At 30.8% G+C, this 15522-nt stretch overlaps 2 protein-coding genes across 2 annotated transcripts in view; one reads left to right on the forward strand and one right to left on the reverse strand.

Moving 5' to 3' along the window:
- The window catches only part of LOC129913450 (5'-3' exoribonuclease 2 homolog), a 44848-nt gene extending 31232 nt beyond the window's left edge, over window positions 1-13616 (forward strand). Inside the window, exon 9 of the mRNA XM_055992139.1 lies at window positions 13242-13616. Within this exon, the coding sequence (XP_055848114.1) occupies window positions 13242-13537 (296 nt within the window). The 3' untranslated portion in view covers window positions 13538-13616. The remainder of the gene's footprint in view (window positions 1-13241) is intronic.
- Window positions 13617-13984: 368 nt separating this feature from the next.
- LOC129915021 (uncharacterized) lies at window positions 13985-14719 on the reverse strand. Its single transcript, XM_055994476.1, has 3 exons — window positions 14585-14719; window positions 14176-14534; window positions 13985-14120 (listed from the first exon to the last, which is right to left on the reverse strand). The coding sequence occupies exons 1-3, from the start codon at window positions 14717-14719 to the stop codon at window positions 13985-13987; spliced, it is 630 nt and encodes a 209-aa protein (XP_055850451.1).
- Between the last annotated feature and the right edge of the window lie 803 nt (window positions 14720-15522).

The following is a 15522-nucleotide window of genomic DNA, read 5'->3' on the forward strand; positions in this document are numbered from 1 at the left end:
CTTAAGGACACGCGACATCTTTTGTGCGTCATCGCCTCCTATAACAAGGATATACAACAGTCGCCTTTGACAAATATGAATTTCATCTCTCTCACTGTGGATACCAAGTGTCAAATATAATATAAAATATTATATGCAGAATGTCCTGTGTGAAATACAATTGACACTATACTACCATCTACCACCCTCTCTCCTTTATCCATCAAAAACACAATTCACACCACGAATTTATACCATCAGTTAGTTCAGTGTATATGACGCGTGTAATTGGAGGACAATGGCATGTCAGATTTAATCATAACAGGCAGTGACAGCTTGCAGCCAATAAATTCCCTTCTTCCTTCCGCCAATTATTATATTGTTGTTGTTCGTTCTTGTTGTTGTTGTTCATGGTAGTGCTACTGCTTCTACTTCTACTGCTGCTGGTGTCATTGTACGCCCTATTAAATGCGGGAAATATCCTTTAGTCCTCATATGACAGACGAGAGAATTTTGAACAAAGTGTATAGATCGTATGTTTTCGGGTTTATATTCTGTGAAACACAAACACACAGACATACACAGCATTGAGGAAGTTTCTTCCCTTTGGCATTCGACAGGATTATTTGGTGTTGACTGAATGGAATTTGATAGAGAGAACTAAAATTTGACACCCTCTTTTGGAGAATATCTACTTGGGAGAATATAATATGTGGTGTCGGTCTCGGTGTGGTCTGACCGAGCGAGAGGGTGGTTTGTTTACTTGTATTAAGTATTAACAATTGACATTCATAAAAGAGGGCACACAACACACCAAACAACCCATCAATCCAAAAACCTATAATTACAAAATTAGTAAGTATGGTGAGATGTTATGTTTTTTATTTCTTTTTAATTGTTTCCATGAAATTCTGTAATTTATAGTGAAATTCTTTTTGAATTTTATTAAAAATTTGTAAAACAAGGGTTCATTACGATGCTTTTTAAAATCCAAATAACCAACAATGTGACGAGTCACTACTTGTTCTTTTTTTTTTACTATAAGTTTTAGGACATCTCTTGGACATTTTTTTGTTTTGCGAAAGTGTAGTTGGGTATCAGTAAACAGTAATAAGAATCAATCGAATGGGGCAAAATTTTAAACAAAAAACAGCAATTTTTCGAAACTTCAATATATTCTGTACGAAAGTACAAAAGTAGTAAATTTAGTACTAAAAATATCCATTGGGCAATGATATACAAAATACGTTCCACTATTGAGCTACTTTTTTAAACCTAATAAAATTGATGATGGATTGTACTAACCGGCTGTACGATAGGTCTTATGACTAAAAATAAAACAACAACGAATTTAACTTACAAACAAAGTGGTTGCATTTTTATTTTCAAGTATTTCAATTAAACTTTTTTTATACAAAATTTTAAGAAAATTAAGAATGATTAAACATTTGGTCCTTCGAGCCGGATCGCGCATAATTTGAAAAAAAAAAAAAATTATTCATTGATATTGACTCCTAAAATTTCACTAAGCCTTAATTTTTTCAATCATCAGTGAGACTGGCAGAAGAATAATGTCATTATAAAAAGGATATTCCTAGAACTTAATTCATACTGAGATTAACCCTACTTTTGAAAAATTGGCTCAAAATGATTTACAATTTTCACTTTTCTCATTTTGATAATTCTGGGCGAAAAGTTGTTCATATAGTATATAATAAGTAAAATAAAAAGTAATTTACAGCTCATTTCTTCAACAGATGCTTACAAAAAGGAAATTTGATAAAAGAACTCAACTTAATTTAGGTGAAACTCGCAAATTGTTTTTTTTTATAAATAATTTTAGACTGGATAGAACTTATAACCAAGTTTGAAGTTCAGACAAGAACGTACTCCGATCATTTGCCTTGATTAGTGGATTGGACCAAAACGCCATTACCGTCGAAAAAAAAACCTTAATTTGCTACCAAGAATGAACTAAAAAATAGCAAGAATTATTATTAAAATTCTGCTCCAAAAAGAGTTAAAATGACACCAAAATTGTACAGGAAAATTTATTTGAAATTTTGATAATTAAAAACGTCTTTTTCAAGGCATTTTACTTGCGATATAGGTACTATAGGGCAAGTTTAGGATTCGTACAAAAAAATCTTACTCGAGATAACAATTTTACATGACATAACGATGATGGAGAATGCCAAAAAAATGGGTCCGGCAATTCTGTCTGTCTGTATATACCTCGAGCTACAGCCTAAACGAGTGAAGCGATTTTCTTCAAACTTGGTAGTTAGCAGTTTTTGGTGATTCCCTAGAGGGGAAATTTAAATTTTTTTTATGACCAAAACTAACGGTACCTGCCATATAACGGAAATAAAAAAGTTAACTTTTTTCAAAAACGGCTCTAACGATTTTGATTAAAATTTTTGTGTGTAGTATTACACATAAGAGCCAACTTTTTAAATAAAAAAAAAATATTTTTTGTACCGTTATTAACGGTACCTGTCATAGAACGGTTTTTGTTTTTGGTTTCTGAATATCTCGTACAAAATTAACCCGATTTCAACGAAAATTTTTATAAAAAAGCGTTTAGCTAAAGACAATACCTATTAAAATTTTATAAAATTTTCAAAAAATGCATTTTTGGATATTTTAAAAATATTTCAAAATTTTTTTTTGAAAAATCAATTTTTTGAAAACGGGTTGGTGAAAAATTTTGAAATTTCGTTTTTATGTGTAAATTATCTTAAAAATGACATACCAACGTTTTTTTTCTGAAAAATGTTAGATTTTTTTTATAGGTACATATATAAAAAATTAGTTTTAAAAAAAAACGGCTCTAACGATTTTCGAAAATTTTTTTTCTAAAAATACCTTTTTAAACAAGTAATAAAATGGCATACTTGGTTTTTTTTTGGAAAACATAATTTACAACGGTGTTAAATTATAAAAATGGATTTTAATTTCTTACACTATAGGTACTTATGAAATTTCTTGAAAATATCAAATTTTAAATTTTTCCTTATTTTCTTGAATAAAAAGCTTTAACATTAGAGTACGTAGGTACGAGACAAAAAAAACGTTCAATCAAATGTCGATGTTCTGGAATGGCCAGCGCAATTTCCTGACCTCAATACCACACAAAATTTATAGGATCTTGTATAGATCGGGAGATTAGAAAGCGAAAGAATTCAAATTTCACAGATGTAATGAAGCAAATTCGATCAGAATGGGAACAAATACAATCAAATTTATGAGAGTCTTTAATAGACTAAATACCAAAAAGATAACGCCCCATTGTTATATTATACTTATTTTTTTTTTTTACATATTTGCATTTTTTTGCTCGACTTAAAACGCATATTTAGGTAAACTTTTGATTTAATAATTGTCTTGGAGTAAGATATTCCACAAATCGACTATGTTTAATGAAAATAAAACAGTAGTGGAAGTATTACGATGTATAATAACTTAGTTCTTGTTTAAAACTTTTTTCACCTCTTTGTTTTGCTTTTTTTTTTGCTCGGTACTGTAAATCGAAGATAATGGTTTTCTCAAAAAATAATCGAAGTGACACAGCTCATCAAAACTACCATATACCCTGCAACATAACCGTCTTCGTTAGGGTGGGTCAAAAAAATCGAAATTCTTTTTTTTTGATTTGGTACTCCGAAAAATCGATTGCTAGACACCTCTAGAATATACACACCAAATATGAGCTCTTAATATTAATGGGAAGGTCCTCCGCTTCGCAATTTTTCATTTTTACATCAAGCTTCTACTAAAAAAAAATCATTTTTTTTTAAATCGACTTTTTAGCAAATGTCTTCACATATTCTTGTAGGAAATTGAACGCTCTACAAAAAAGGCCTTAAACACATTTTTCGTTTATCTAACCGTTTAATAGATATTTGAGATCCAAAAATCAAGAAAATCTTTAAAAATTCGTTTTTTGTTCTTATTTTTGTAACAAATTGAAAAATTATAATCATCAAACGCGCAAGACATATTCTTGTAGAAAATAGATTGTTCCACAAAAAAGGTCTTATTAACTTTTTTCATAAATCTAACCATTCTAAATATATTCATGGTCAAATTAAAAAAAAAATATATAAAAACATTTTTTACTTTTAAAAATTTTCTAATTCACTGAAAATTCATTATTTTCAAATTAACAAGATATATTCTTGTAAGGGCTTAAACGTTCTATAAAAAATTCCTCAGAATCAAATTGATTGCTTTAACCGTTTAGAAGATATTCGTATCCAAACCAATGCCCACTAATTCCAATAGTTTTCTTATGACCCGTATGCATTGTGATTTGGATACGAATATCTTTTAAACGGTTAAAGCAATCAATTTGATGTCAAGGAAGTTTTTGTAGAACGTTTAATCGCCTACAAGAATACATCTTGCTAATTTGAAAATAATACATTTTAAGTGAACTGGAAAATTTTTAAAAGTAAAAAATGTTTTTATAATTTATTTTAACTTTGACCTCGAATACCCTTAGAATGGTTAGATTAATGAAAAAACATAAAAAGACCTTTTTTGTGGAGCAATCTGTTTCCTACATGAATATGTCTTGCGCGTTTGATTATTATAATTTTTCAATTTGCTACAAAATTAAGAATAAAAAACGAACTCTTAAAGATTTTCTTGATTTTTGGACCTCAAATACATATCTATTAAACGGTTAGATAAACGAAAAAATGTGTTTAAGGCCTTTTTTGTAGAGCGTTTAATTTCCTACAAGAATATGTGAAGACATTAGCTAAAAAGTCGATTTAAAAAAAAAAATGATTTTTTTTTAGTAGAAGCTTGATGAAATGGAATATTGCGAAACGGAGGACCTTCCCAATAATATTAAGAGCTCATATTTGGTGTGTATATTCTAGAGGTGTCTAGCAATCGATTTTTCGGAGTACCAAATAAAAAAAAAATTTCAATCTTTTTGACCCACCCTAGTCTTCGTGTTACGAAGTATATGACAATATGTTGGTCGAGCTAAAATGCACTGCGTCAACGTCTGTTATTAATAAGTATATAGTATATCTAAGGATAAAAAGTTATTAATTTAAACTCGTTTAAAGATTTAAACATTTTTAAGAGTAGTAGAAAAATATGCAACACTGTAAAATATGCAATATACCTACAACCATAACCATGTAATTGTATTCTTTCAACCTTATATTTTTTTTTATACAAATGCCAAGTAATTACCATAACATACCAACAAACCATATTCACACGAATAGCAAAGGAGTTAACGATTCGTGAATTTTCTGCGCTTTCATGGGCAAATGTGAAAATTAACATCCACGATCCACCACATCAACACCATGCCCGACACCGACACTCATTTTGCTTATCCGCATTGTTCCGAAGAATAAAAAAAAATTAAACAAAACAATTTATATTATTTTAATTCTTCAATGTAAAGGTAAACATGAAAAATAAAATCAACGGTAATTGAAAAAAAAAGCATAAAACCTTTCATAGAATGGAATGAAACTCTGTCCCAGTCTCTTTATTTTTTGTTCGAAAGAGAAGAACTAATTAACATCTTTCAACAAAATATAGTTAAATGCAATCAGAAGTGGGATAATTTATATTTTCTCTCGTATTTTGTTCTCAACAAAAAAAATATCCCCAACTTCTCAACTCAACTACTTTTGTTTTCCAAAGATGTACTTCCTGCTGAATAGACTTTCTTGATTTCTTCTTCCTTCCGAAGCGCAAAAAGTTTCTTAAGAAAACTCTGTGAATTTCTTACCAAAACCTGCAGACAGACATAGAAATGCAATTCCCATCATCATCAACATTTTCGACTTGAATACTTTTCACAGGCTAATAATTCAGGTGCTGCTGGGTGTTCTTATTGTGAAAACACAGTGACGCAAGGATCCTCCTTCATGGTTAACACAGCAGGTAGATAGAAAGATGGATGCAAAGATCTGTTAGAGATAAAGACGAGAAGTAGTTGTGTTCCTTCATTCAACAACCTAAAGAATGAGTTTTTGAAAAGTAAATAAGCATTTTCGCTCCTTCAATTGATATAATTGATAATTCCCAATCTAAAGGTTATTGTTGTGGGTGAATACTGAATGAATACTATAAATTCCTGTCTGCGTATATCGAACAAAGGATATCAGGGACTCTTATCGAAGGAAGGAATTCATTTCATTCCATTATTGCGGTCGGTGTGTGTTTGTATGCAATTTATTGGTTGTTTGTGTGTCTTTCTTTCAACTACCTACACCAATTCTCTACACGAAAGGAAAAATTCGAATTGGAATTAAATTAATTTAATAATTACAACGCAATCAAGCTTACGTAAGTGCGGTGTAAAAATATATAAAAATAAAAAAAAAAAGAATACTGAATCCTGGATGGCATTGTATTGATAAAATACAGTCGTCCTGGAGAAGTATTATTTAATTTTTTTTTTGGAATTTTTGAATTGGAAAAAGGATAATGACATTTGAATGGAACTGATGAGTGAGTTGAATAAGCCAATCTATGTTTTATGGTAGAGTACCTGTTTTGTGGGTAAGGTAATCATCTATTGTGTTTGCATTTTCGAAGATAGTTTAAGCGTGCAATATTTTGAAAGGGAATTTCTATTGTTTGCCAACATTATCATCATCGTCATCCTTGAGAAAGGAAGTCAGATGAATAGTGTTGAACAAAGAAAATATTGTGATTAGGCTGATTAGTATGATTGTTGGTAGGTACATTTTGAAGGTGATCAGGGATACTCGAATATATTTCAAGATATTTAGATTGTTTGTTTCGAAAGGATTAATATGTCTCAAAAAGTCGTTATAGACCAAGTATATTTTTTTAAAAATCAGTTGAAGTGTGGTTTACATCGAAACAATTAAAAGGAAACGTATTCATAATTCATTATGAACCGTCATTATTAGTTAACGAACGAAAGCAAGAGAATCGCTTATAAGTTGTTCGAATTAGAATTACCTCAGAAAGCCATGAACCCAAATGAATAATTATATTATAATGCAAAAGCATTAGCCAATAAAGAGCTCCATTGCTTAAGAAGAATTTTTCAATATAATTCATAGTTTTCTTCAAATTAAAAAAAAAATGAGAGTCCAAGTGGCATACAGTGGTTCTATTTTTTTTTTTTTTTTTTTTCAAAAATGACGTCCAAGATAAGCATTTTAAAAATAATTTTCTTTTTTGGAAAAGTATACAAGCTTTCAAACTAAATTGATATATAAAGATTCTAGAATTACGATTTGGGTGCAACTGTTCATATTCAAAAAAAAAAAATAAAATGAAAAAAAGATAAAAAGCTATGCTATGTATTTCTTGATTATTACAAGCAGTTATTTTGACAACTTCGTATCAATTTTCATAATGATTTATTATTATTTTGTCAACAATGTAACTTCCTCAAAGAATGAAAAAAATTACAAAAACTAAAAAAAAAAAAAAAACAAAGTAAAATAAAATGACATAACCTCAAAAATAATTTTCGCATAGAAAAACAAATAATGTACAAAAAGGGGAAATTATATTTCCTAGAACTTTGGCCTAACAACTTTTTCGGTTACACTAATAGTTTCGGAGATAAAGACTAAATCGCGTTTTTCAAAATGGCAGATATTGCCAGGGGGTGGAGGGCAACATGAAAAACAGGACTTAAGCTTTTCCAACACCCTTCATTCAGAACTGAAAAAAAATCAGACTTCCTATATTTCGTTCCACAAATCAACTGTTTTGATACAAACTTTGCTGTACTAAAATGTATACGACACCATCATAACAATTCTTACTCAATACATGCCCTGGCAAATTACTATATAAAGAACGAGAACCTGTAATAAGTATAAAAAAGAGTAAAATGTTAATTGATGAAGATTTTGCTCTCCTTCTTTTAATATTTTTTTTTTTTACATAAATTACATGGTTTTATGGTATTGAACAAAACTGCATTGAAAAACCTTTTTCTGTTCGAAATTATTGCAAAATTTTAACGGTGCGCTTTTTTTTTTGAATATTGTGTCGTGCATACAGAGTGTCCCGTTAGTTGATAAGAAAAATTAAAGGGGTGATTCTTTTTTTTTTCATAAACTCAATGTTTTTCCATGCATTTTTTGAAGGAAATTAGTCTCAAAGTTAGAAATTATCAAAAGCAAGAAAAATGGAACAGCCTCTTTGCAATCAAAAAAGACACTAACATTTTTTGAACGCCAGTTACAAAGAAGACGATTTCTCTTAAAAATAAAGACTTTAAGTAAGCGCAGGGTTCGGACTTCAGATCCAAAATTTCGGAAGTAGATTTTAAAATTAACCTTTCACAACATTTATTTACAAAAAATTTATAGTAAACAAAATATTTTTTAACAAAATTATTTTTCCTAACTTTTTGTATTATGTTCCTTTCCAAAAAACTTTTCTCATCTAGTGGTTGCAACACGGTGCTGTGAGGTAAAACGGTTAGCTCAGCATTATCTAACAAATTTTTGATCAGGCATTCTTCAAAATCAGTCAAAATTACATTTAATTTACACATTTAATTTATATCTTGAATTCGAATAATAATAATTGACCTCCATTCATAAGACTCCTAGAGAAAAATGATGTACTAGAGAAAGAAAGATAATTATATTTCCAGTCTAAAAAGTCCTTGCAAATTTCCTTGCAAGCGTTTTCTTCAAAACATTGCTTCTTGTTCTACAGTAACGAGTTACTGTAGAACAAGAATCACTCTTTTAATTTATAAAATCAATGATGGGATAATAATCTTTGTTCAATGACTACAAGAGGTCTGTTTAATGAGTTTGATCCGCACAGAAAAGAACAGAAAAGTTCCGAAAAGTACAAGTTTTTGTGTTTTATGAAAAAGAAAAACTCGCCCCAACTTGTTCTACAATCTGTCATTTTATGTTTCATGAAGTTTTTCAGCACAGAAAAGATTAAGTTTTTTTGCTCCTATGCTGTGATAAAAGTAAGAAAAAATAAGATTTTAAAAAGTAAATTTCCTAGGAGTTTTTGATTAACAACAAATTAAATTATTTTAGTAAAAAATCATTTCAAGAAATGATTTTTGAATTTAAAAATTTGCAATTGATTTATAGACAACTGTCAATCTTGTTAAATACGAAGTTGAACTTTTCTGTTTTTTCTTGTTCTGACAATATTTACAAACTTGTGCTGCTCTGATTTGTTCTGTCCTAGATTTTTTTCAATAAACAGACCTAAGGTGTCGAAAATTTCACAATCCCTTCCATTGCTTTCTTGAAAACGTCAATCGATAAAATGTCTAATTGACAGCTTGCAAACATCATTGTTGTTTTTATTTTATTTTATTGCTTTTCTTTTTTTTTTTCCTAGCCCACCCAACCTATCCAATTCATATTCATTTATGTATATAAAATAAAGATTTTGCTAATTACCCCCCATTGCGAACGTGTGTCGTTCTCATTCTTATTTTCATCATTGTCGTTTGTGAGGTTATATAAATTGCACTCACTCTGCAAATATACAATTGTTTTCCAATTTCCTTAAAAACGCTTTTGAATGACCATACCAACACCGATGACGCGGTACAGCAAGTGACAGCAAGCCGATATACTTTACTTCTATATAATATTTATGAATTGAAAACGGAAAGGTACTTGAGAATTTCCTTGTTGACAGAATGAAATGTCAAATTGTCGCTCTTCGCTTCGTCTCCCCCAAAAAATCTTTTTCTTTAACCGAAATAATAATAACGATGATGATGATGAATTTATTCTTTGTATTAACATAAATACGTGTAAAGCAAACTTTTCGATGACAAGTCGCGCGTATATACAATCTGCAAATCAAAATTCCTCGCATAAAGTTTGTAGTGGTTTCAGCGGTGATTCGGGGGGTGTGAGTTGTACATTTTCAAGAGGTCGTCGCACGTGCTGTTACGATGAAATTAATTTTTGTTGATATGAACGAATTTCGAACTCGAAATATACTGCGTCCTACTCCAAATCAACAGAAATGACGCATGACATAGCAAACAATTTGTCATTTGATGTACGATATGGTTGGAATGGGGCAGAAGCAAAAAAAAAAAGATTGCTCTGCTGTACCCATAATTTTTTAAGACATCAATTGGAAATTAATTTGTCTGCATGACAGTTTAGTTCGAAAAGTTAAAGTTTTTCTTTGACTATTAACCTGACCGGCAACTTTGACTTAGCTGTCATTGAGAAATAAAAAAAAATTGCCTAACGATGTCACTGCTGTCAAAAGACACTTCGTATTCGTGATGTAGTAGATTCGTAGTTTTGTATCTACATAGTTTGTTAAAAATGTGACATTTCAATCTTCAATACCACTTTACTACAAAAGTGTTGACAGTTTCCGTGTAAAAGTGACATTTCGAACTTCGATGTCACCTCACTTCGAGACTGTTGACAGTTTCGGTGTCAAATATGACAATCGGACATTTCCAAAGTGTAAAAACGCTTCTCGATGAAAATGTAAGCTCAGCGATTGATTTGACATTTCGAGCGAAATTTCTAAATAAACAAATCAAAGCCATTCGAAAAACTATGAAAACAATTAATTTCGAATTCACCATTTTCCTTTAATAACCGCCACTTAGCCCTAAATGCCGATGAATATGTTTTTGTTTGCATTAAAACTACACTCTTATCAAAGGCTTTTAATAAACTTCAAAACTTTTCACATTTCTTAAGCGTTTCCAAGATTGTGTGATGTCATTTTCCTAATCTGTTCTTCATTTGCACCTTTCTTCGTTTCACACAAAAAAAAACAATAGACGAATCTCATTCTATAAAAAAAAAACTTTTGTTTGTTTCTATGATTATGAAATACTTAAGTCGCTCATAGTCCTCGCTCTTATAGAATTTCTAAGCAAGCACCAAAGCGATATCAAATTCAATTCGAAGAGAGATGCAAAAGTGAGCATTTAAGGAACCAGATGAGGTGCGAACAAATGATTTCGACTATACCCACTACACATCACATACTTAAACCACCAGCTATCACCGCACTATATGATGAGGCTTTTCATTTCGGGGAGTGGCACTTATTCCCTTTACCCCCCTTTTGGCTTGACAGAGTCCTGTTTTTATTCTTGTTGACGACGATGATGACGGGGCCTCAGCCCTCATGCATCATAGACGTGCATCATTCAATGGCTGAGTGAGTGTTGAATGCACTGAATGCACTCACCTCTTCTTAACTTATTATAATGCTTGGCAAGGACTTTATAAGCCTTTTTGACTATCCAAGTTGAGTATTTGTGTTGTGCGCGCCTTTTTTTTTGTGTATTATTTTGTGTACCTACGAAGAGCTTTTTCTACTTTCTATTTCTTTTAGCTTGATTTTTTTTATATTTGTATGTTTTGCGCGCCTTCTTGGGGTTCAGAAAAAAATTTCTCACTCGCTCTCTCTCTCTCTTTCTGTGCCGCCTCTTTGAACCTTTTCGGCTTATGTGCTTGTTGGTTAAAGGTGCATAATATATTGTGTTGACGATGATGGCGTGAAACAAAAAAAAAAATATGAGAAAAAAAACCCCTACCTGAGTCCTTCTTGTATGCTACCAAGAATCCTTTTTTAAAAAACTCTGCGAGAGTTCATATAAAACAGAAGAACAACAACAAAAACATCAACAACTATACCTTTGCGATGACGCCTCCTCTTCAAAATATCCCGGCGATGAATGTGGGGAAAGTGAGAGTAAAGTGGCTCCGAGCGCGATAATAATGTTGGTTATGGATGCAAGTGGCCATAAAAGATTGGTACATATTCTTTATGATATTGGCTATGCGAATTCTTTGTAAAAAAAAAAATAAAAAGGACAAATGCTTTATTTAAACCCTGTTGCTCAATTAACTTTCAAAACTGCAAACATGCGAGCTGAATCAGAAGTTGTAACTCTTTTCGACATTGAATTAGAGGAATACAGTCATTTAAGGAATGCATGCTTGCAAAAATGGTAACCCTATTATGGAAAATAAACTAAAAAAAAATTTAATTTTTATTCACTAAAAGGCTCAAATTAATTTTAGTTGAGACTCATTTTTATCTAAAAAAATGTCGGGTGGCATCTCTAAAATACGAGAAAGTAATCGGCAGCCCTGTTAAATGCTTAAGAACACCAAAAATTCTAAAACGGCTTAAACGTTTTCAAAAATTTGTCATCAGTTGCCGTACGTCATGTCATCTCATATTTGTTACCTGTCATTTTTCAATTTTACATCTGTCATCTACCCTTCAAGCAAACAAGTCCGACCTCGGTACGAATCCGCTCCGCCTCAGGCGGAGCTGAGTCCGACTTCGGCTCAGAAACGGGTCCGAAGGCGGCTCAAATTAGTATGGAAATTATAATCACCGCGGAGCCGATTTTATATGTATGTATTGGTTTTTTCACCACGATTTCTCCTTCGAATTTGTGTTCATACACAAAAAGTTGCAAGTGTGTGAGTGCAACCCCGTTTTTCTGGGTCGGAGGTCGGATTGTCTTCTCTGAACTCCGTTTTCTTGCTTGAAGGGTATCACCTGTCTGTCATTTATCAACTGTCATCGGACATCTGTCACCTGTCATCTGTCAGTTTGAATCGAGGGCATTATTCAATGAGGGTCCATGTTAAACACAAAAAAAAAAATGCTTCAGCTTTCATTTATTAAAATTAAAAATTTATTAAAATATACAACCTATAAGCACCTAAACAAAGTATATACGATGCAAAATGCATGTCAAAACTAAATCGAAGAATCTTTTAAATTAAATTAAGGTAAATATCCTTTTTTTAATTTTTTAATATTAATAAGCATGCAAAAAAAATTTAATGATATGTATATCTGTTAATTTTTACCAGATATTTACACTTAAAATTTGTTAAGAAGGAAATTATTATAAAAATGCAATAAAGTTCACTTTGAATTTAAACGGATTCCATTTATTTTAATAAGAAATCGTATTATTTTAAGTATATTCATTTAAGAAAAACATCTTCTTGATTCTAAGTAGGTACAATATAATACACAAGGTGAAAAGCATAAAACTCCTCTCGGCTACAAAAGTAGCGGTTTTTTATTTACTCATTCTTACAGATTTTCCCTTCCGTAATTTTCTTCTAGAAATTGATTTTAGTTTATGAAGAATAAATAACGATTAAACAAATACCGTTTATTTCCTTATTATTTTTAAATCTCCAAACTTTTTTATATGCATAAAACTGTCTTGTGAATATGTAATAATAACTTTCTTTTTTTTGTTTTTTTTTCAGATCGCTATAACTCCAACCAACAACGTAGTGGTAATAATTATAACAATTATCAACAAGGTGGCAATAATTATAAACAATATGGTGGAAGAGGTGGCAACAGTGGTGGTCACAGTGGTGGCGGTAGTTGGGTTCAAGTTGGTCAAGAAGGTGGTAATCGTGGTGGGCGCGGTCGTGGTGGTAATAGCTACAACAACCAACAAAGACATGGCAATAATAATTATAATAATAATTATGGTTACCAAAATAATCGTGGAGGTGGACGAGGAGGCTATAACAACAACCACCGAAGATACTAGGCACTATTCAAATCCATAAAAAAAAAAAAGTTTATTGAAAGAAAAAGTTAAAAAAAAAAAATAGTTATAAAATGTTTTATATACAAAAAAAAACAATGTATGTTAATACTAACGTACATAAACTCCATAAAAAATAAAATAAAATTAAGATAATTATTAAAAGTATAGAAAAGAAAATGTTTAGCAAATTATGCTCAGATTCTTTATATAACATTTTTGTTGCATTTCCAAGAAGTAATTTCTATCTCATACAATGAAAAGTTGTAAATAATAAAGATTTTTTTATTTGAGTAATGCAAACACTTTCATAAATAATTTCAACAACAAATAATAATAAAAAAAAAAACAGAAAAAAAACTAATTTTAAAATTGCTTTTATTTTTAAAAATTTTATTAGGAAAGAATTGGCTCATATCAAAAAGTATGTTTACATTTTATTGTGGAGACTTAAGTTACAACAGCAATTCGATCTAAAAAACTATCTCCGTACGAACACTTCGAATATGAAGTCAAACAATCAGCTCCAAACTCTCCAGCTTTAAATGCTTCTCGATAAACCTCGTCCAAATCATCTCTTCCTGGACTAAAATTCATATTGAATCAATAAGTTAATGTGAATTGTGTGTTTTGAAACTCACGTAAGAATTACATCAAGTATCCGTGAGAAATCATCAACATGCTCATCGATTTGTGCATTTTCACATATCGATCGCAGTAAACATTCGCGTCCATTGCGACCATTTCTGTTCATGAATTCTTCCAAAGCAGTATAAACAAAAACTCGAGAAAAATCTGGCTTAATGGAAGAAAATCTATCAAATTCATCTCGAATAGTCTTTAAGTTTCTTTCATAAGGTACACCCCAATTTTTATTGAAGAATGTGTCTCTTGGCTTTGATGGGAGTTCATATTGTGTTTGTAAACCAGCTAGGCAGTTCATTTGTCTCCAATTGACAGGATCTTCAAGATATAATGGCCAAATTCCTGCAACAGAAAACTTAAGGAAATTTTTTAGACTCGGTAAAAATGTATGTTATAAAATAATACCTTAACTGCACCACCTTGATAAATAATGCTTCGTTTTTGACGAAGATTTATAAAGTCGGTTAAATTCGAAAAGGCAATCAGTTTTTCGATTGAAAATAAAATAAAAATGGTTATTGAAATGTATGAATTAACCATCTTTCCAAGGTGACGACAATAATGAGACTGATATAAATTGAGGAAATGACAAATAATGCAATTAAGTAAATCAGTAAAAAAAAAAAAAAAATGCGTCTGACTGTAAAACATTTTATTTACATTTTTGGTTAGCATTTTCGTCAGTCAACCAACAGAAACAGATTTAAAAATGGAGCAAAACAAAAATATTCAGTGGCACCTTACAAAAAGGAAAAAAAATTAAGTTTTTCGGGTGACTGTGGCGTATACGTAATTTTTTTTCTATAAAAAACGATTTTTTCTTGCAAATGTGATCAAATATGAATTATTGCTTTAAAAGTGGTCACGCTTTTTAGAATCGACCTATATTGAAAATTGCTTTAAAAATGTAGCATACAAATTTGAGTCACGAACCGAAAAATGAAGGACAAAATTGATATTTTATAAAATTTTGAGGAATGTGGCCATAACATGATTGTAATTAAGCCTACGGAAAAACATCATTTGTGTTTTGAAAGAATATCAATGTAAAAAAAAAAACAAGAAGCACATCATTTTGTGAGCATATACAATGCCGTTCGAAAAATTTGGGCAAACATTTTACTACCCTATTCCGGCACAGTTCTTGCATTAAAATTCATGTTATTATAAATAAGAGGTGCAGAGCAGTTCAAAACGAACCGAAGTAATTTAGTGACAAAAAATGTTTAAAATCAGTTTGGACTTGAAAGTCAAAATATTGTGTCTGTCGCGTCTCAATTTCATAACGTTAAATTTCTAAAAAATAAATCTTATTGGCATACGGCCAACGGAAAGAAAGAGTC

This window comes from Episyrphus balteatus, chromosome 3 (genome assembly GCF_945859705.1).
Source record: "Episyrphus balteatus chromosome 3, idEpiBalt1.1, whole genome shotgun sequence".
In the NCBI taxonomy this organism is placed as follows: Eukaryota; Metazoa; Arthropoda; class Insecta; order Diptera; family Syrphidae; genus Episyrphus; species Episyrphus balteatus.

Coding starts and splice junctions, on each gene's coding strand:
- LOC129915021 (XM_055994476.1), bottom strand. CDS start 14,719: ATGGTTAATTCATACATTTCAATAACCATTTTTATTTTATTTTCAATC. Junction 14,535..14,584: donor ATCAAGGTGGTGCAGTTAAG/GTATTATTTTAT, acceptor AATTTCCTTAAG/TTTTCTGTTGCAGGAATTTG. Junction 14,121..14,175: donor ATACTTGATGTAATTCTTAC/GTGAGTTTCAAA, acceptor TATGAATTTTAG/TCCAGGAAGAGATGATTTGG.